Consider the following 21,654-nt stretch of genomic DNA (forward strand, 5'->3'; position numbering starts at 1 on the left):
ATGATATAAATACAACCCACAAACACGAATCACCACCCCTAGACTAAGACTATGTTTGGTTATTGAAAAGTATTAAGGAAAGAAAAAATGAAAAAAAAATAATTTTCTCATATTTCCTTTCATTATGAAAAATACAAAAGAAAATCAAATATAATTAAAATTAATTAGAAATTCGTATATTTTTAATTATTTAATCTTTATATAATGGAGAAAAATAAGCTAAATGAGTTTGAAAAAACACATAAAAATAATTTATTGACTTTAAATCTATTTTTTCTTTTTCTTTCTTTCTACTTTTCCTCTTTATTTTATTTTTCTTATATTTTACCTCAAATTTTTCAAAACCAAACATATTGTAAAAGTTACTTTTAAAAGAAAATTAAAGAAATGGGTCAATCAAACACATAGATTTCCTTGTTGCATCTTTTTCCCAGAATTCTCCTCATTGCTTGTTGATATAGATATAACAATAGAAGAAAAATAAACATTTATTATCAATAGAAAATTGGATACAGAAAAAAGATTTTCTCTACTATATTGAGGAGAGAACAGGAAGAAGAAATAGGCGAAAAAACCTTATCCATGAAGTGGCTGAGATCACCTAGAACATTTGCTATATGTGCAGTGGCTCCTTTGTTAAGATACCATTCTCCATCAATCAGGTCATTAATTGTTATTAAGGCCAATTCTCAACTTTTCTCCAGTTGAATATACATACAAACAATCTAAGTGATTAAAACATACAAGGATAAAAAGTATTTCACAATTTTGATATCTTGAATCAATTCCAGAAATGTTCATTAGAATAAGATCCCCTGATTGTTTTTAAAATGAGCTTGAGAAATGATGAATCTCCCTTTTCCCTTTTAGTCTCATTTGAGGAGTTAAAATTTTGGTTGTACCAATTGTGTAGACTATAGATTTAATACTAACATATTGATACAAAAAAACAAAGATAAAATAATATATATGCAAAGATACAGAGGTTTTCCAACTTTTCCAACATGCGTGGATGAAAGTGATAATTCCACTCTATTATAAAGGATAAAAACTAAACAACAATAATATTGGGTTTGAAACATCCCATGTTTTTCTACTCCTTGAATCTACACCTTGAACCATGAGCTCATTACTTTATAATATAATCTTCATAAATATATCTCCATCTTATAACCTAAAATATTTATATAAATATTCCTAATAACTTTATAACATTTTCATACTAATATTTGAGACATTATATAACATTTTCATGCTAATATTTTTCTAGACAAAAAAATAATAATAACAACATTTAGTAAATAAGACAAATACAATGGTGCCAAAAAAAAAAAAACTTACTCCATTTGCTAAGTAACAAATCAATCAACAAAATTTATCATAGACAATAAAGTCTCATCTATAAGCTTTCTTGTACTTTCTTGCCTAGAGTAAAAGGGTAGAAAAAAAAATTAGAGTTTGCAAGCTTGGTTCATTGGATCCACACTTTCAAATAATTTGCTTTCTCTCCTTTCAAAATGTCCAAATTAAGCACAAAAATTGCAGCCCTCGATGCCTTCGTTTACTTCTTCCCTAGAAAAGTTCTATACCGATTTAAAAGATCAATCTCTCTTACAAGAGAAGGCAACAACTACTTTCTACCCAACAAAGAGAATACGAGTTTTCATAAGAATCTTGGTTCAGTACATTGAATGAGATTGTGATAAAATGATTTTTCTTCATATTGGCAAAGATAAAACTTATTCTAATTAAGGTCCCTTGTCTTTTATTTTTTTTACTGATCCTAGGTCACAATCTTCCCCCAGGCTATTTCCTAATTGAAGAACCCTATTTTCATCTGAACCTAAGAATTCCAAACTATTTCATATGAAAACTCTATTTTGCCTTAAAATAAAAAAAAAGAATATGAGGCTTTGATTGAGAATTTTCTGCTCTTTGAATTAATCCCAACGACCTTTTTCTCACTATCCCTTCAAATTGATCTCCCTTGCAAGACCAAAATAAATGTCTTTGATACTTTCCTAACGTTCAATCATGGAATTATTTCAAGCAACAAATTCTTCAACATCTCCACATACCTGAAATCCATGAATCATTTGAGTTGGTTATGGCATGTAGTGAGAAAAAATAAGTGCTCAAAGCTGAATCACCACACCACATATCCTTCTAATACTCCGCAATAAAATAAGTTATATTTTTAAAATATCCTACGCGTCCTCATTGCCTTGTATAACCCTACTTCAAACTCATCCCTCACTTTACATGAATACGAACAGCCAACTTCTTCCTAGACTTCCTAATAATAACTCATCTCCATATGGGCTCTATTTTTGAAGTAAACTACCAGCTCCACTCACTAGGAAGAGTCTTGCTAAGGACAAATATGTTTGATTCTGAGTCTATCTTCCTTCTTTTCATGCAAGCAATCAACTATTTTATCAAGTGAAACTTTTTCTCAAGGGCTCCTCCTTTCCAAAGAAAATCTCTTTGAATTCTCCCAAGTCTCAACTTACCTTTCTTGGAATTTCAAACTATGACATAAGTAAATTAGCATGCTAGATAAGAATTTTTGTTTATGCATAGCTAGTCTTTTGTGAAATCTCTCTTGCAGCACAGGAGATTTATCCCTAAACAACTAGGATAAAGTGAAAGAAGGCATCTTTCTCTGATCACGAAAAGACAGCTATAACCCCTTGAATCCTCTATCCATAAAGTATCGAAGGGCGTCCCATTGATGCTAGGTCCCTAATTCCCTAGATTAGATAAGAGACTTTGAAAGGAATTAGACACCTCCTTAATTTCAACATCCTCTATGAGCCAAAAACCATTCACTCTTGTTCAAGTCATATAATTGCTTCCTCTATGAACATCAGCCATTCTGGGGAAAAATTTGGTCTTTCTATTCTCCTCCTTCAACCAAACTCTCCAGACTTCTGCCTATGAGAAGTTTTTTTCTTTTTCTTTTTCTTTTTTTCCAACATAGCCAGCTTATTCTTCCACTACCACCCTTCTAGCCTCATCCTCTTCAACAAAGTGCGTAGCTTACCTCTCCTTTCAATTCAAAAAACACCAATTCCTTCCTAACTACGAAACTACCAAAAACCTATTTGTTCTAAGCTTTTAGGTCCATCCAAGGCTTTGAGTTTAGAGGCCAGAATATAGCTAAAAAAAAAACCCCTTGAAGCTTCCCAGCATGTGTTTTAGTGCTATCTCATTGCAGCTCTTCTCTTAATTGTAGTTTACTTATGAATAATGCATGAAAAAATTGTTCCTCAAAGGTCCTATCCAGCCCTTGTCCATATGTTCTATTAAAAGACTCTTTATACCAGAGTGTGAAAACTAATTTGTTTGCATGTAAGAGTTCATTGCTGCAGGCTAGGTTTTGGAGATGATTCCATCTATAAGTTAAAAGATCAAAAATGATGGTGGACTTGTGCTACCAGTACAGCCAACTACATTGACTGAAGTAATGTGATCTTTTTGCAGTACATATTCTTCTGATTAACCTAAGGTTACTAAGGTTCATTATACATACAAAAGACTAGTAGTGACACAAGTCATGTCTCGGCAAGCACTTATGTAGGAAACAATTCAATTCTCCATTAAGAGGCCCGTTAAAAGAAGAAATTGCTGACAACCTTAACCTTTTCTTGATGTAATAAACAAATTTTAGGCATACAACCAAAAAACTCAATTCTCCATTCAAAACTTCAAAAAAATTCAATAAACCTTGCTATGATGTTATAGACAATTTTCACATCCTCAATAACATACAACATTTACAATAAAAAACAAACATCATATTTAGATGGGCTATTACAATTTCCTACAGAAAATTTGAACAAGAATATCAAAAGCGAGTACAAATTAAGAAAATAATATTGGAAGATACACATGTGATCACTTTGACATTTATCTAATCTGTTGGGACATAAGTCTCTAACAGCTACAGGTCTTAATGTACACTTGTTATGGAACTAACCATGACTTCCTTGACAATGTCAAAGCATATGTACAAGTAGTTAGTTTGCATGCAATCTTTGCAAGTGTCAGTCTGATACTCTAACAAATGGTAGCAGTAAAGACAAGTCTTAAAAAGTGGTCAACATAAGCAAGCTTGATGTTTTATGAAATAACATTTGTCTGGGGGCATTTTATGTTGGCAAGTTCATCTGACTTAGTTGGTGTACTTGGTTTGGGATGAAATAGGATCACCAAAAGAGCTAGACCTCCAATCCCCAAGGGAAAAAGGTTATGTCTCCAAGATGAGTCATTGCAAACTTCTGTAATAAGTTGAGACGCTTGATGAAAACTGGAAGGGCTCAACGTTTGATTCACAGTGAAGTAAGTGGTGTTTGTGGAAGTGCCCATCAAGAACTATAGAAGGGTTAACAACTAAATTGAAGGTTTCTGTAGAATTGAGGCCTGGAGGGATATATATTCATCTGCATCCAGACAAAATATTTTCATCCAAGGATGAGCTAGGGCAAACATCAATGTTATTTTAATACAAAGGATGGTCTTGAAATTCAAATCAGGCATTGAAGACATCATCCAGGAAATACAAGCTGTGGGTTAATCATACAAATGAACAGAAATGCAAAAGGAGTATATAGTATGTTTGATAGAAAAATAGCCTTTGGCTTACAACCTTTGTCTTGTGGCCTACTGATGAGGGGACTAACAAGATGGATAACTTGTAGGAACAAGGTGACGGATCAACAACAAGAGTGATAGCAGAGAGCCCCCACAGATTACTAATCATTGTTCAGAATGATCATGCATGAGTGTTAAATAGAAGATAGGGTATTTCTACAATCTGACCGAGGTAATTTTAAGGAATGTTAAATAGAAAATATTTTTATTTCTATTATAGACTCAAATTCAAGTACCACATAAAACCCTAGCTCGTATAAATCATGGTGAGATAGATGTAAATTACAAAATATTAGAACAACTGCGAATATTTTTATCCCCAAGAATAAGCATTTAAATCATATAAATTACATGTAATGCCATCCAAATTTAATCATATTCTTCTACACATAGATCTACACTACATTATCTTTGGTGAGATAGATGAAAAGTGAATGCCATTATATAAGATTGAACACCTTTTTTTTTAGATGCTTTAATTAATAGAACTCATAATATTAACATACTAGCTTCTTTGTAATGAAATAAATCCACTATATATGAACACATTTATGTACTTGGTCTCACTAAAATAGCATTATACACACTATTTGCACAAATCAATTATGTGAATATTCGATTTAATTAATTAAACTTTTTGGGAAGTCAAATAAGAATTAAGCAAAGCATAATTTCTCTCCTTCAATAAGCAATTAATAATAATAATAAATAAAATCAGATAAATTGGAAATTATGATTAAGAGAAGACAAAATTTTATTTAGAATTAATTTAATCAACATGGAACCAAATTATAACATCTCATGAGACTCATCAGTTTAAAGAATAAAAGCAGTAGGAGCCATAACATGAAGACATGGAAATTAGCAGACACCTTAAAGCACAGCATGGGCAGTACCCATAGGACAAATGCAAAATGGGATAAGGAATTTCACATGCAATGAAAGAGCAATAGTTCACAGCACCATCATCTTGAAGAGGATTTGCAAAAGATGCTTTCAGCCTTTGCGTTTAAACAACAAAAGCATGTGGGAGCATCTGAATTGTGTTTTCCCGTGGATGAAACCAAGTGATGTATGAGTAATATTGTTCAATAAAATGATACAATATTAAAAACAATACATATCATAAGGGGTGCCCCCCAGGTTCCACAATGAATAAGATTAGCACTTTTAGTAGAAAATTAATAGACCAGAAAAAGCTTCCTAATTATCACCTTTCCTCATGGATTGAATACTCATTCTGTATAAGAATGTTTAGACAAACAATTGTGGTGCCATGCCTAATTCTTGTGACATTTTTTCAAATAACTTCTCTATGAAATCTTAGATAATTGTCACAAGTGGCTACTGCATCAACTAATTCACATGCCAAAGTAGTGTAAGAAAGTTAAATTTGATTTAAGAAGTTTCTAAAAGCTAAAATTAGATTTAGATCATGAAAGTTAAAAAGAACGTTTTAATTTTAGTGATTGATTTGGTTTTTATATTTAAGTAGTTGAACCTTAAAAGGTTTTTATTTTTATTTAGAAATTTTTATATTTTTATATTTTTATTATTAGGAGTTTTTATTTTGTTAAACTTGAGTATATATAAACAAAAGGTTATGTAACATTTAAACAAAAGTGGTAGAAGGCGGTAAATTTGTAATTCTCCTTGATTTTTTATCTTCCTTTATGTAATTGTTTGTTTTTCTCTTTCAACACTATTACTTCAAGAGACTGGTATCAGTCATACAAAAAAGATAGCTAGTGGAATATATCCGTTTCAAGCCCCCAACTCATAAAAAACAATTAAGATAATTAGAGTATCAAGATGAAAGTTTTGTTTGGTTTGCAAGATGTATGGGAGGTTGTGGAGAAAAGTTACAAAGAGTCATCAAATGAAACCACTCTATCCCTAAATCAAATGAATTTTTTAAAAAATATAAGAAAGAGAAACAAGAAAGCTCTCACCATCATCTATGAAGCAATGGATAAAGTTACTTCTAAGAAGATTTTAAGTACAAGCATCTCCAAAGAAGCAAGAGAGATATTACAAAATATAGTTGATAAAGTGTGAAAAGTTTGTCTTCAAATTGTTAAAGGAGAACTTAAAGGTTTGTACATGAAAGTATCATAATTATTCTCCAATTATTTTTTCTAAAGTATTGACTATTGTAAATTTATTAAAAGGAAAATTAAAGTGAAAGTTTAAACAACATTCATGTGATTGAAAAAATACCTTAATCTTTAGATTTGAAGTTTGATTATATATATTATTATGGCCATTGAAGAATCTAAAGATTTAGATTCTATGACCATTGATCAACTTATAATATCATTACAAGCCTATGAAGAGAGATTGAAAAAGAAGAACCAAGAAAAATTAGAACAGGTTCTCCAAAAAAAACTTATAATAAAAGAGAATCAAGTAAATTTTAATAAAAGAAGTCAAACTAATCATGGACGTAGTTGTGGATGTGGTCAAGGAAATTGAGGAAGAGATGGTTTCAATTCATCAAACAATAAAGGAACAAACCAAAACTCATATCGCTTAAAAGGGAGTGAAAAATGGCACAACTCAAGACAAATGAGACGAGAAGATATGATAAGTCCTAAATTTAATATTATAATTTTTTAAAAAAATATGTTCATAATACTTATAAATATAAAAGTGCCACTAACAATAAGGAAGGGCAAGCCAACCATGTTGAAAAGAAAAATCAAGAAGAACCTACTGTATTGTTGGCATATTAAAGAGAAAATGAGAAGAAAAACACATAGTATCTTGACATTAAAGCGAACAATCATACGTGTGGATTCAAAAATAGATTTGTGGAATTTAATGAATCAGAAAGTGACCATGTTACTTTCGGAGATGCATCCAAAATTTCAATAAAAGGTAAAGATAAAATTTTAATTCATTTGAAAATAGAAGATATCAATTTATCTCAAATATTTACCATGTGCCTAACAAGAAAAATAATATATTAAGTTTATATCAACTCTTAATAAAAGAAGTCAATAAAAGAGCATGAAGAAAATATTAATAAAAGAAGTCAAAATAATTGTGGACGTGGTGTGGACATGATCAAGGCAATAGAGGAAGAGACAGTTTCAATTCATCAAACATGAAGGAACAAACCAAAACTCATATTCCTCAAGAGGGAATGGAAAATGATGCAACTCAAGATAAAATGAAAGGCAATAGTATGATAAATCCGAAATTCAATGTTATAATGATAAACAATAAGGTCATTATGCTTATGAATATAGAAGTGCCACTAACAATAAGGAAAGGCAAATCAACTATATTGAAAAGAAAACTCAACAAGAAGCTATTGTATTATTGGCATATAAAAGAGAAAGTGAGGAGAAAAACACATGATATCTTGACATCAGAGCAAACAATCATAAGCGTGGATTCAAAAATATGTTTGCGGAACTTAATGAATCAAAAAGTTGCCATGTTTATTTTGGAGATGCATCCAAAATTTTGGTAAACAGTAAAGATAAAATCTTAATTCGTTTGAAACATAAAAAACATCAATTTATCTCAAATGTTTACCAAGTGCCCAACATGAAAAATAATATATTAAGTTTAGGTCAACTCTTAAAAAAATGAATATAATATTCATGTGAAAAATCAAAGTCTCTCGATAAGAAATCAACATGCCAATTTAATTACGAATGTGTCTATGATTAAAAAAATAAAATATTTTATTAAACATTCAAAATGATGTAAAATATCTAAAATCCTATGTCAATGATTCTTCTAGAATTTGATACTTAAGATTTGAAAATCTAACTTTGGAGGTTTAAAATTGTTGAACAAGGAAAATATAGTGAAAGGATTGACCTCAATGTATCACTTGAATCAATTAGGTGAAGGATGCTTACTTGGAAAACGTCCCTAAAAAGGTTTTTCAAAGGAAGCAATGACGAGAAAAGGACCTCAAAGCTCATTCATTAGATGTATGGACCCAATTCATCCAAACACTTTTGGTAAGAAGAAATATTTTTTTAGAAGAAAAACATGAGTACATTTTTTCAAGGAAAAATCTTAAGTATTTCATGCTTTTAAGGAATTCAAAACACTTGTAGAAAAGGAAAGTGACTATAATATAAAGACATTGAGTGTGGATAGCAACCATGTCGAGAGCGAGAGAGAGAGTGCAATGGCGAGGGCGAGGGCGATGGCGACGAGGGGGAAATACAAGCAAGGAGACGGAGGAAACAGAAAGGAAATTGCTTTGGGGGGGGGGGGGGGGGGGGGGAGTCGAAGGTTTTTGAAGTTGAGGTGGAGGAGAGGAGAGGTAAAACCCTATTTTTCATTGTGGAAAGCAAGAGAGGGGTGTCTTCTTGGGTCCTTCTGGGGCTAGCAAGTGTTAGGCTCTTTTTGGAGGGGTTGAATCAGTGCGTTAAGAATGGGAAAGAAGACGAATGGGAGAAGGGGAGAAGTTATTCCATGGTACGCGAAACCAACAAGGCAGGTTGCTTCCTCTGGTTAAGGGTCATTGATGCGGAGGAGAAGAGGTACAGTATCTGTATACCGAAAGGCATAAGGGAAAGGGGTGGATGGTCAGTTATGGCGAATGTCATATGGGATCTGATCGATAGCCTCGACAAAAAGGAGAACACAAAGGAAGAGACGACCCAATGAAGATTTCATGTTGAAATGGGGAATAGATGGGAGAACAGGGACAGACTTTCAGTCAGAGTGGAGGTAGAAGGAGAGGAAATTAGAAGAAATATGAGTAGATTAGGGCATTGCTTAGTTGGAAGATGGATCCCTAGGGTAGCAGGAGGGGAGAATCTGGAGAGGATGGGGTGGCTAATGGCGAGTTCTTGGGGACTGAAAGGAAAGCTCGGTTTAGCATGGTTGGAAGAGTGTTGGGCCCTTTTAGAATTTGAACTTGTGGAAGAAGCCAAAAGTGTTCTCACCTCCGAGAAGAGGTCGATGGGAGGGATTCAGGTAGGGTTAGAGTTATAGAATCCAAGGTACGGGTGTCTGGAAAAAGGGGAAACAAGAAACGAGGTATGGGTAAGGATCATGGGTTTGCCAATATCGCTTTGGGTCCCGTCCATTTTGAGAAGAGTGGGGGATGAGTACGGTGGTTTTGTAGCTATGGATCCATTGACAGAAAGAATGGAGAATCTCCGGTGGGCTAGGATCCTAGTTAAACCAAAAGGAGGAGAGCTTCCAAGTTTGCTGGAGATTGGAGTCGAGGGGTCATCTTACTACCTTCCCCTTTGGTGGGAGGTATCGTCATTGTTTAGGCGGAATTCGGAGGACTACCGCGGTTCATCTGGTCGCTGCAGCGGAGAGGTTAGGGGTGATGGAGGTGCACGCGCTGACCCACGAGTGGAGGAGCGGGTTAACGCAAGGTTCGAGGTGATGTCACGGACAGTTGACGGGACGGAATGGCAGGTGGTCGAGGCGGGTAGGGATTTGACTGAGGGTTGGATTCAATTCGGGTCAACGACCCGACCTTCAGTGGGTGGGGCGGTAGCTGGGCCGTCTTTGACTGGACTTGCGGAGGACACGTTGGGCTTGAAGTGGGCTGGGGGCCTCTTCTACAAAGCCCTTTGGAGGGAATAATATTAAAAGGGGATGGAAATGGTAGGGTTGGGCTCGAGGTTGGGCCAATGGGCTCTAAGGGAAAGGAGAAGGTTTCAAACGTGGTGACTGGGCCGCGATTCGGGCCTACTGTGTCTCTAAGGAAAAGAAATGGACCATCTCTGATCCACCTTAAGAACTTTGGGGTGCAGCCCATTAGGCCTCCAGCTTTATTAAGGGACAACCTTGGCCTGGTAGAGATTCAACCTATTGATAAAGGCCCGTTGGGGAAGGTTTGTTCCTCAGCCCAACCTGTGCCCTGTGGGGAAGACAATATTGAGATGGAGTTTCTTAGTCTGTGGGAGAAGGAAGCTGGAAGAAAGTAGCAGGTGGACTTCCACTTCTCATTGACAGACAGCACGCTAGTGGAAGAAGTTCCGAGGTATGGTCATTTATCAAATTCGAGGGGTTTTAGGGATTCGGGGTCTCCTTCTCATTCTATCTTGTTTTCGTTTGGCCGGACTCCAAAGGGGGAGTTTTTCGACCATTTGGGGTGATAAGGGAGGCTTGTCAGAAAGGAAATTTGCCAAGTTTCCAAGACGCGACTACACCTAGTGTGATTGGTAATGAATGCTGGGAATTGGTTGAGGTTAATGGCCCTATATCAGTGGTAAGGTATTTGGAGGGGGGTTCTTCTGGGCCTGAATTTCAAGAAGGAAGGGAGAAAAGGGCTCTGAACTAGGAAGAGAGTAGCCCAGCAAAGTTCATCCAATTTTGGGGTTTCGACTGAAGGGTTGGAAAAAGATAAACTGAGTTTCTTGGTTAAAATTAGAAAAAGGAGGGAAAGGGTCCACAGTAAAGGCCTCTTGGAAAAATCAAAATTTTAAAGGGAGTTAAAGAGGTTGGAATGCTCAATTAACTATGAGGGGGAAGGTAAGAAGAAATGTCTTCTCCAGGGCAAAGGGGGTATGTCAGTGGTTGTCCAATGAACATCAAGCTGTTGAGTTGGAATGTGAGGGGAGCGAACGACAGTGTTAAAAGGAAAGTAATCAAGTATGTTGTCAAGAAACAAAAGGTAGATCTGTTTTGGATTCAGGAGACAAAAATTCAAGTTTTGTCTGATAAGATGGTGAGAAGTTTAGGGCCAGGAAGATACTTGGATTGGAAGGCCCTGGACGTTTTTGGATCGGTAGGAGGTATTTTAATTTGTTGGGACAAAAGATCTTTAGAAATGCTGGAATGGGAAGAGCCAGTTTTCTATATCCTGCAGATTCAGGAATGTGGAAAATGGGGTTGTTTGGGTGTTTATGGGGTGTTTATGGCCCGTTTACTAGAGAAGAAAAGGAGTGTTTGTGGGAAGAAATTGGGGCGATTAGAGGAACTTGGGAAAAACCTTTGTGTCTAGGGGGTGATTTTAACATTATACTCTCTCAAAGTGAAAGAAGTAGACAAAGGAGAATAACCTTAACTATGAGAAGGTTTGCTCAGGTTGTGGACGAGCTAGGTCTTGTGGACCTACAGTTGCAAGGGGGAGATTTCACGTGGAGTGGAAGCCTTAATAACCAGTCAAGGGCTAGGTTAGATAGATTTATGGTATCTCCCTGCTGGCTTGACCAGTTCAGTAGGGTAGTCCAGAGAAGGCTACCTAGGCCGACCTCAGATCACTTTCCAATTTTACTTGAGGGGGGGGGGGGGGGGGGGGGGGGGGGTCTAAGGAGAGGGCCCACCCTTTTCAGATTCAAAAATATGTGGCTCAAAGTCAAGGGGTTTAAAGATCTAATCCGTAGTTGGTGGAAGGGGATGGTGGTCAAAGGTAGCGCCAGTTTTAAATTGAATGCAAAACTGAAGGAGTTGAAACAGAAATTGAAAGTTTGGAATAGGGAGGTGTTCGGGAGACTGGAATGCAATAAGGATGCAGCTCTCCAACAAGTAGAGTATTAGGATCATATGCAAGGTGAGAGAAGTTTGACAGAGGAGGAATTAGCTTGTAAAAAAGAAGCCAATGAGGGGTATGCCAAGTGGGTGGAATTAGAAGAAACCCATTGGAGACAGGCTTCAAGGGAGTTATGGTTAAAAGAAGGAGATAGAAACACGGGCTACTTTCACCGTATGGCATCAGCCCATAGAAGAGCCAATTACATGGACAGAATCAAGATAAATGGGGTGAGGCTGTCAGGGGAGCAAGAAGTTGGGGAAGGGGTAGTGAATGCCTATCAGCAGTTGCTTTCAGAAAGCTCAGATTGGAAGGTGAACATTAAAAGGCTGCAATTGAACCAAATCAGCCTTCAAGAAGCGGGGATGCTGGAGCTCCCTTTCTCTGAGGCTGAGGTGCAGGCTGCTATGATGGATTTGAACGGGGATAAAGCCCCAGGTCCAGATGGTTTCACGTTGGCCTTCTGGCAAAATTGCTAGGACTTTGTGAAGGAGGAGATATTGGACATGTTGAAGGAGTTCTATGAGCAGAATGTCTTCTTAAAAAGCCTCAATAACACCCTTTTTGGTGTTATTACCTAAGAAAGGAGGGGCCGAGGATCTAGGGGACTTTAGACCCATCAGTCTCTTGGGGGGGCTGTATAAACTGTTGACCAAGGTTTTGACCAATAGACTCAAAAAAGTGATAGGAAAAGTGGTCTCCCCCAATCAGAACGTGTTTGTTAAGGGAAAACAGATCTTAGATGTCTCTCTAATAGCTAATGAGATGATTGATGCTTGGCAAAAAAATGGTGAGAAAGGGCTAATCTGCAAGTTGGATATTGAGAAGGCGTATGATAGCCTTAATTGGCAGTTCCTAATGAAGGTCATGCAAAAAATGGGGTTTGGTCCAAAGTGGCTGAGTTGGATATGGTGGTGTATTTCCACAGCTAAGTACTCAGTCATGGTGAACGGAGTCCCAGCTGGTTTCTTCTCAAGCTTGAAGGGGTTGCACCAAGGGGACCCCCTTTCCCCCTATCTTTTTGTTATGGGAATGAAAGTGTTGAGCGTCTTAATCAGAAGGGCTGTGGAAGGGGGATTTATTTCAGGATGTAATATTCAGCGTGGTAGAGGGCGGGTTGTCCACATTACTCACTTGCTCTTTGCCGATGACACAATCATTTTTTGTGAGGCAAAAAAGGAGTATTTAACGCATTTGAGTTGGATTTTGTTTTGGTTTGAAGCCACATCAGGGTTAAGAATTAATTTGGCCAAAAGCGAGATCATTCCGGTAGGGAAGGTGGAAGAGGTGAACGAGATGGCAGTGGAGTTAGGGTGTAGAGTGGGGCAGCTGCCTGCAGTCTACTTGGGGCTGCCATTAGCGATGCCAAATAAGGCCCTTTCTGGGTGGGATGGGGTAGAAGAGAAAGTGAGGAGGAGACTTGCCCTTTGGAAAAGACTATATATTTCAAATGGTGGGAAAATCACTCTAATTAACAGCACAATGATAAGCATGCCAGTGTATCAAATGTCCCTTTTTCGCATGCCCAAATATGTGGCAAGGAGGCTAGAAAAATTGCAAAGAGATTTTTTGTGGGGAGGGGGAAATCTGGAAAGGAAAGCTCACCTTGTTAAATGGGAGGTGGTTTGTGGGGATAAGAAGAAAGGGAGGCTTGGAATAAGGAAGCTAATACTTTTGAACAAAGCTTTACTTGGCAAATGGATTTGGAGATTTGCTTGTGACAAAGAGGCTCTTTGGAAGCAAGTGCTTATGGCGAAGTATGGACAAAAGGACTGCAGTTGGAAGACAAAAAAGGTTGTGGGTGCGTTTGGAGTGGGGGTTTAGAATGAGATTTTGAAGGAAGATGGATGGTGCTGGGAAAATTTGGTGTTTAAAGTTGGGAAAGACAATAAAATTAGGTTCTGAACTCATCATTGGTGTGGGGATACAATGCTGTCCCAAAATTTCCCGCACCTCTTTACTTTGACAGCTCATAGGAAGGCAACAATAGAAGAAATGTGAGACCAGAATTTTGGAGCAGGGTGGAATTTGAGGTTCATTAGGGATTTTAACGATTGGGAATTGGATATGGTAGGCAACTTGCTTCATGAGTTGAGGGGCCACAGTATAACTTCGGAGGAAGATTCAGTTTTTTGGAAGGTAGAAGGTAATGGGCAATTTAGAGTAAAGGAATTCTACAGCCTGTTGGATAGGCCTTTGATGGTCGCTTTTCCGAAAAATAAAATTTTGGGTGGAGAGAGTTCCAACTAAAATTGTGTTCTTTGCGTGGGAAGCCACTTGGGGGAAGATTATGACTCTTGATAGACTCCAAAAGAGAGGGTGGCAGCTCCCCAATCGCTGTTTTTTGTGTGCTTGTGAAGAGGAAAATGTAAATCACATCCTTATTCATTGTACAGTGGCCAGAGTGCTGTGGGACTTAGTTTTGGGTTTGTTTGGGGTTCAGTGAGCATTTCCTGAAACTGTAAAGGAGGTTTTATTTAGTTGGAGGGGTTCCTTTGTGGGGAAAAAAAATGAAAAAACTTTGGAATTCCATTCCGTTATTTATTTTTTGGACGGTTTGGAAGGAAAGGAATATGCTAGCTTTTAAAGAGGGGGAGGGGGGAGGGGGGTGGGGTGGGAGGGAGTTAGTTATTCAGAAAATTAAATATTCTTTTGTATGTAACATTTGGGGTTGGGCTAAATTGTATATGGGAGAAGAGCCGAACTCCCTTATAGGATTTCTGGAGTGGTTAGCTTCCAGATAAGGGGTGGTGGGTTTTTTGGTTTTTTTGCTTGTGAGGCCTTAGTAGCCTTGTATACCCCCCACATACTCTGTGGCTTTTTGCCTATTTTCTATGAATTCTGTGCTTACTTATCAAAAAATATAAAGACATTGAGATGTGATAAAGGAGTTAAATTGACATTAAAAGAATTTGAAGAATATTGTGAAAATCATGAGATTTGTCAACCTTTAACAGTTCCATAATCTCCACAACAAAGTGATGTAGTTGAAAGAAAAATAAGAAGATGACTAAAGAATTTTATGCTAAAGTGGTTTATTTATTAAATCATTTTCCTAATTGAAGTGTAAGGAATAAAACATCATAACAAGCTTGAAATGAAAGAAAGTCGAGTATTTCACATTTGAGAGTGTTTGAAGGTATTGCATATACTCATGTTCTAGATCAAAAGCAACTTACATCAAATGACAAGAGCGAAAAAATATTTTCATTGATTATGACTAAAGCTCCAAAGACTACATGTTATACAATCCAAACAATGGAAATATTATTATTAGTTGAGATATCATGTTTAATGAAAATGAAACATAAAATTAGGGTGCTCAAGAAGATAACTACGATATTCCTCCCCTCTATGAAGAAGAAGAAGAAATTAGAGAAAGCTTGCAAGAGATTGTCACTCCTCCTTCATCAACACCTCCATCATTGAAGTTCTAACAACATCACCTTCATTGAAAAACTCAAACGAAAGAACAACGCATTTTGGAAGTTTACAAGAGATTTAAAGTAACAAAAAATCAAAACAATCTAATCCTCTTTTGTCTTTTTGCAAATTGTGAACCAATATGTTGTGAAAAAATAATTCAAAATAAAAGATGAAAAGAGGCTATGGATGAGAAAATAAAAACAATAAAGATGAATGTCAATGAGAAATAATACCTCTTCCAAAAGGGAAAAAGGCAAATAAGATGAATATAAGAGACATAGAAGAATGTAAAGGGAGAAGTAGATAGATACAAAGAAAAATTGGTGGCTAAGAGTCATGAGCAATAACAAGGCATTGATTATGTGAACAAGAAATCATTTATTGCAATGTACAAAAAAATCCTAATTTCCATGATTGAAGCAAGCTCGTCAATACAAGATATTATTTTAGTGAAAGATGAAGTGCAATTAAAATTTTCAAAGTTTTAAGATCAAATTGTGGATATGTTACAAAGCTTCTCAAGTTTAAAAATTTTAGAAGACTAAGGATGTTGCTTGGAATTATAAATCAAGTTTAAGGGAGCATGTTGGAAAGTTAAACTTGATTTAGGAAGCTTCTAAATATTATAATTAGATTTACTTTCTAAAAGTCAAAGAAAACATTTTATTTCGAGTAGTTGATTTAGTTTCTATATTTAAGTAGTTGAGTACTAAAAGATTTCTATATTTTATTAATAGGAGTTTCTATATTTTTGCTGTTACAAGTTTCTGCCTTGTTAAGTGTTAATATCTACAATGTAATTTTTGAATACGGGTGGTGAAAGACAACAATTGTGGTGCCATGCCTAATTTTATGACATTTTTTCAAATAACTTCTCTATGAAATCTTGTATAATTGTGACAAGTGGCTACTCCATCAACTGATTCACATGTGACAGTAGTAGTGTCCCTTTTTGCATCTATATGGTATTTTAAGAGTTTCAAAAGGCAACTGAAATTTTAATGGATGCAGAAAAGGAACCCCTTTTTTTGTTGTTAACAGCTATCAGGTCAAAGTTTTCTGGGTAAGCAAAGCAGTTTGTAATAAGAACAAAGACACGCAGCATGCTAATTACTTCTTAATGCTCTAAAAGTGTAATAAGTCAGAAAAGATAAAGAGCGGTTGCCTTAGTGTAGGAGTTTTGGATTGGCAATACTTAACAAAAGATCATGTAGAAGAGCTTTCAGCAAAATAGCTGTTATCACATGTATGTTTTGGAATATATCTAGTAGGTTTGAGCTGCCAACAAAAACAACATTTGGAAGAGCAAGCATGAATGATTGTTACTGAATAACGGCAAAGTTGAAGGCCAGCATCATCCCCTTTCATCAGATTTTCTAATTTATTATAAAGACAGGGTTTCGAGGCTACGGATTGTGGGTATAACAGCTGAAAGGACGACTAATTGATTACCTCTTTTGCCATAGGGATGCTGAAGGTATTTGAGCTCCCAAGTACTCTAGATCAAGTTCATGCAACTCTTCACAAACTAATTTTTATCAAGTCGTTTGTTGATTGATTCTATGAAATATGTTGGCAATGTAGTTGGCAATGGTGAAAAGGAGGCTGTACATTAGATATGTTCTCAAAAGATTTTCTTGATGCCATCACTCTAAACTATGTGGATATGCTATTCAAGTTTGATGGAGATGTGACTGAGAAATATTTTTCAAGGCAAGGGAGAATGAAGAAATTTTGGGGTTAGAATCCAAAGCATTGGCTTAGGAGAAGAAATTAAGATGAGTAAACTACAAGAACAGAAAATGAAGGTAGGGTATGCATAGTTTTGGCTACAATGACATACAAGTGATGAAGCCCTTTGGGATAAATATTGAAATGGAAGTCAGAGGCTGTAATGACTTAATGACTGATCAGATAACAGAAGCAGCCAAGTTTGGCATGATTTTATGGATTTTGAGAATGACTTTGTGACTGATCAGGTAACAGAATCAGCCAAGCTTGGCATGATTTTCTGGATTTGAGGTTTCCTGCAATAGCTGTATGCTTCAATACAAAGTGATTGCTAGAAGCTTAATGATTAAAATCATAAGACTATTACCAAGTTACTTTTTCTCAAGAACTTTATGATTATTTATTAGAGACTGTTTGCAAGTTCGTTAATCATCAGTTGTTTGAGGGCTGTACACACATGATTTTGATGGTCTATATAGTTTCTCAATACAGTTTACAGAATGGTAGTACTCTATGTTGTCTTTTTGTATAAATTTCTTATAATCTAAATGAAAATATAACAAGGGAAAGAAAAGGAAAATGAAAGAGGAACAAAAACAAAGAAAGAGGAGATTATTCCTTTATTTTTCTTTGTTTGTGTAAGCAGGCATTTCTGCATATATACCTTATGCTAATTAACTATGGTGCTTAAAATGTCTAGGGAAAATTTTCCCTTCAAATTTGAGTTGAACTTCTTTTCTGAATCTCTTCACTCATCAACTAAACAACAAGAGTTTAGGAAAGCTTCAAACTTCCTGTTACCTTCACCAATCTTCTCTGCTAAATCAACCAAATAAGAAAAGACAAGAAATTAAACTTCGCAAATGGCACCTAGGCTTTTAGCACACTCCGATCTATATATACACACAACAAACATGCATGTAATTGGATATATGCAGTACTTATTGTCTGATTTTGTTTTGGAATGATTTTTCCATGCATGTGTGGCCAAAATTTGAAGCTATTTTCAGTATTTTTCATACATCCTAGTTTCAAAGCTATCCAAGGTAGTACAATGAAGTAATGAGATTTAATGCAATGATATGTTGTAATCTCACTGTTGAGCATTTGTAGTACTTTCTCTTTTGTAAGGAGACTACCTTTACAAAAACAAAAATTCATAGATCAAAAGCTGAGAGAACTGTATGTAAATGTTCATAAATGTATATATCTCTTCTCCATGTGGTAGATCACCTTGGATGTAAAACTCCTTTTTCAAAGCCCTACAGTATCTAATATGGCATTGATTTCCCAAGCTTTTACCTCTCACAGTGCTCAAACTCGGATTAGGTTCATACAAAAATAATAGGTTTCTTAAAGTCAAGTCAAACCCAAGCTAATCATGGGACCAATTCAAACCCAAGCTTAGCCAACTAATTATTCTGTGACATCTACCCAACAAAGGATGCTCTTTCAAGCTCCATCGATCTGTCTCCCTAATCCCTCTTATTCCTTACAAAATCATCTTAATGATTGTCAGTAGGAAGAAAACCAGCACCTTGTCAAAATGAAGGACAATACACAAAACACAAAGATGATAGTTAGAAAAAAAAAAAAAAAAAAACCATATCTTCAGTCTAGGATAATTAGATATATGCCTAATTTAATTAATAGCAGGAAGAAACCTCAATTATTGATTATGATTAATTATTAAGGAATATTAATTCATAGCTCATACTTCACTAGAGTATCATATCTAATAGTACTACAGTACATGCATGTGATTCACAAATCATATATTATCACATGCTTACAGTTGGCAAGAAATAGAACCACTGTGTAAGGAAAACTGAAAGATCTGAAAAAGTTTGAGCCTTCAAATGAACCCAAGAACAATGGATCAAACACTGCCCTAAGCTAAATAATATTTCACAGAAAACGTACCATGCATAGTTATTTTCCAATGTGTATATCTAGGAAAGAAAATTATACATTATTATTTCTTGGTTGTAAAGCTTTGATTGCTCCAATGGAGTGGGAAAAAAATGCTTCTGAGGTTAAATTTTCTTCTCTTTTCTGTCAGGTGATCTTGGGAAACCAGCTGAGAAAATGATATATAAAACATGAGGGGAAATTAAGCTAAGCAGAAGACAATCAGGATAGCACAATCACCATAACAAGCAGCTACATCATAGAGAATGATGTTCAACTTAATTTTTTATACGTAACATAACACAGTGTAAAATAGTAGAATACTCTCCACTCTGACAAAACAATTCAGACATTACTGTGCATTTGGGAGGGTATCCATTTGTTTATTAGATTTGATCATGCTTTTCCAAATGCATAGGACAACTAGGGTTTGAGCTTGAAAAAAAAAAATTGCGAACAAATAAAGAAAGGAAAGGGTACTAGGATTGCCTGCAAAATGCACTGAGATTCATATATCTATGTATAAAAAGAAGGAATGGGAGAGATGAGAAAACTAACCTTGAGCTTGAATACTCAAAGAGCTTTCCTGCTGCTGAGAAGACAATAAGCGCTATCTCGGCATCACACAGTATTGAGAGCTCCTGTGCTTTCTTAAAAAGCCCTCTTCTCCTCTTTGAGAAGGTCACTTGCCTTGCTGCTGTGTTGTCAATCTTCTTGATCTGAATCTTCTGCCGCACCATTGGAAAATTTTCAACCAAACCCTTCACAGAAAAAATCAACACCAATCTGTATCAGACCAAAGAACCATTTTACTCCTTATATGTAGAAAGAGAGAGAGAGAGAGAGAGAGAGAGGGAGAGAACAAATAAGGAAAAAAAATCAGACCCTTCACAGATCAAACTGGTGCTTCAAAGAGAATTCAATAGAGTGAGAGAGAGAGAAATGGGGGTTTGGAAAGAGAAAAAAAATGTGGGTGTGAGATAAGAGAAAAAATAAACAAACGACCATACATGAAAAGAGAGAAGCGCATTTCCAAATTAAGCAAAGAATCTAAAACCAACCCTAAAGAGAGAAAAAGAATGCCAAAGATATGACTTGGATGAGAAACCAAGGTTGAAGGAGCCAGGCGGTAGCTGAAGGAAAAAGAAAAATCCTAGCAATATTCCAAAGACATTGTGCTGATCAGCACTGCAATTTTCACAGATGGAGCTAGCATAGTGGATTGGCTATCTAGATTTCCATTCCATTTTTACCTTTCTATGTTGCTTCCAGTTGTGTGGACAGGTCACAAACCCCACACTCTCAGCCACCAATTGTTTGGAAGATAGAAAAAGAAAGATAGAGAAAGAGAAGATTCCTTTTTATGGCCAAACACAAGGTCTCCTCCTTTTACTCTCTCTCATATGTATGGTCCTTGTTGTGAAGTAATATTTGACAACAGCATTAAATCTAGTATTTGCCCTTATATGCCCATACCTTTTTCTTTCCTTTTTTAAATCATACAGAAATTATCCACCAACATAAAATAGTTTTAAGCATCCAACCCTTTTGGTAATACCTAAATCTCAACTTTTTATAACTTTACAGCATTAGTACAATAAAATATTAAATTCTATATATAATAATTTGGAGGAACTATAAAATAAAATTTTATTGTACTTTATTTTTTCAAGAATTCAACATCTGTTTTTTTTAGATGCTTTATTTCCTAAAATTTTTATATTAATCCGATTAAGCAAATTATTAAGTGAATTAAAAGGGTGTTTGTTTTTTAGTTTTTTTATTGAAAATAATTTACTTTTAGACTTTAAGTTGTTTGTTTTTCTATTTTTTATAATTTATTATAAATTTTTTACTAAATAAAAAAATCAAAATATTTTACCTTTTTTAATTAAAAAATAATATATTGATTTTTTTTTACTTTTTAATATTTATTAAAATAAAATATTACAAAAACAAACAAACTAATACTTAACATTATTAAATACTATTTAGTTTTAAATTCTATTTATATTTAAGTAAAACAAAAAACAAACAAATGCCACCTAAGAGTTGTAAATTTCTTATTTTTTCAAGAATCTTCTTTTAATTGTCATTTTTTTATCATTACGGTCATATAGTATGAAATTTATGTGATATATGTTAAAATGGTAACACTAGGTAGAGTTTGAAGGATAATTAAATAGTTTTAATGACATATTTATGCTAATTTTTATATGAAAAGTTCATCATTATTTTTACCACAAAAATATTTTGATACATGGTATGCGATTTTCTCATATAAATTTTTGGATTCAAATTGAAAAAAAAAATATTAAGTTCATTAAAAATAATAATATTAAAGGATATAACTAAAACTTTATATTTTCATAATATATATATATATATAGTAGCTTGTCAATCTTGGAAATTATATTAATTTAAACAATAATCTTATGATACTAATTTGATATTATACT

The 21,654-nt window shown here is 35.2% G+C and overlaps 1 protein-coding gene across 4 annotated transcripts in view; it reads right to left on the bottom strand.

The window, feature by feature from the left end:
• The window catches only part of LOC117932136 (MADS-box protein JOINTLESS-like), a 30,949-nt gene extending 10,402 nt beyond the window's left edge, over positions 1-20,547 (bottom strand). The window contains exons 1-2 of one of the 4 annotated variants that reach the window (XM_034853210.1): positions 20,449-20,547; positions 19,754-19,956 (exon numbers count right to left, since the gene is read on the bottom strand). In XM_034853210.1, the coding sequence (XP_034709101.1) occupies positions 19,754-19,935 (182 nt within the window). In that variant the 5' untranslated portion in view covers positions 19,936-19,956; positions 20,449-20,547. Of the gene's footprint in view, positions 1-19,753; positions 19,957-20,080; positions 20,176-20,205; positions 20,419-20,448 lie in introns of those variants that run through there. The other 3 variants (XM_034853211.1, XM_034853209.1, XM_034853212.1) reach the window with 3 other exon arrangements.
• Positions 20,548-21,654: the final 1,107 nt, after the last annotated feature.

The sequence above is a fragment of the Vitis riparia genome, chromosome 15, assembly GCF_004353265.1.
Source record: "Vitis riparia cultivar Riparia Gloire de Montpellier isolate 1030 chromosome 15, EGFV_Vit.rip_1.0, whole genome shotgun sequence".
NCBI lineage: Eukaryota > Viridiplantae > Streptophyta > Magnoliopsida > Vitales > Vitaceae > Vitis > Vitis riparia.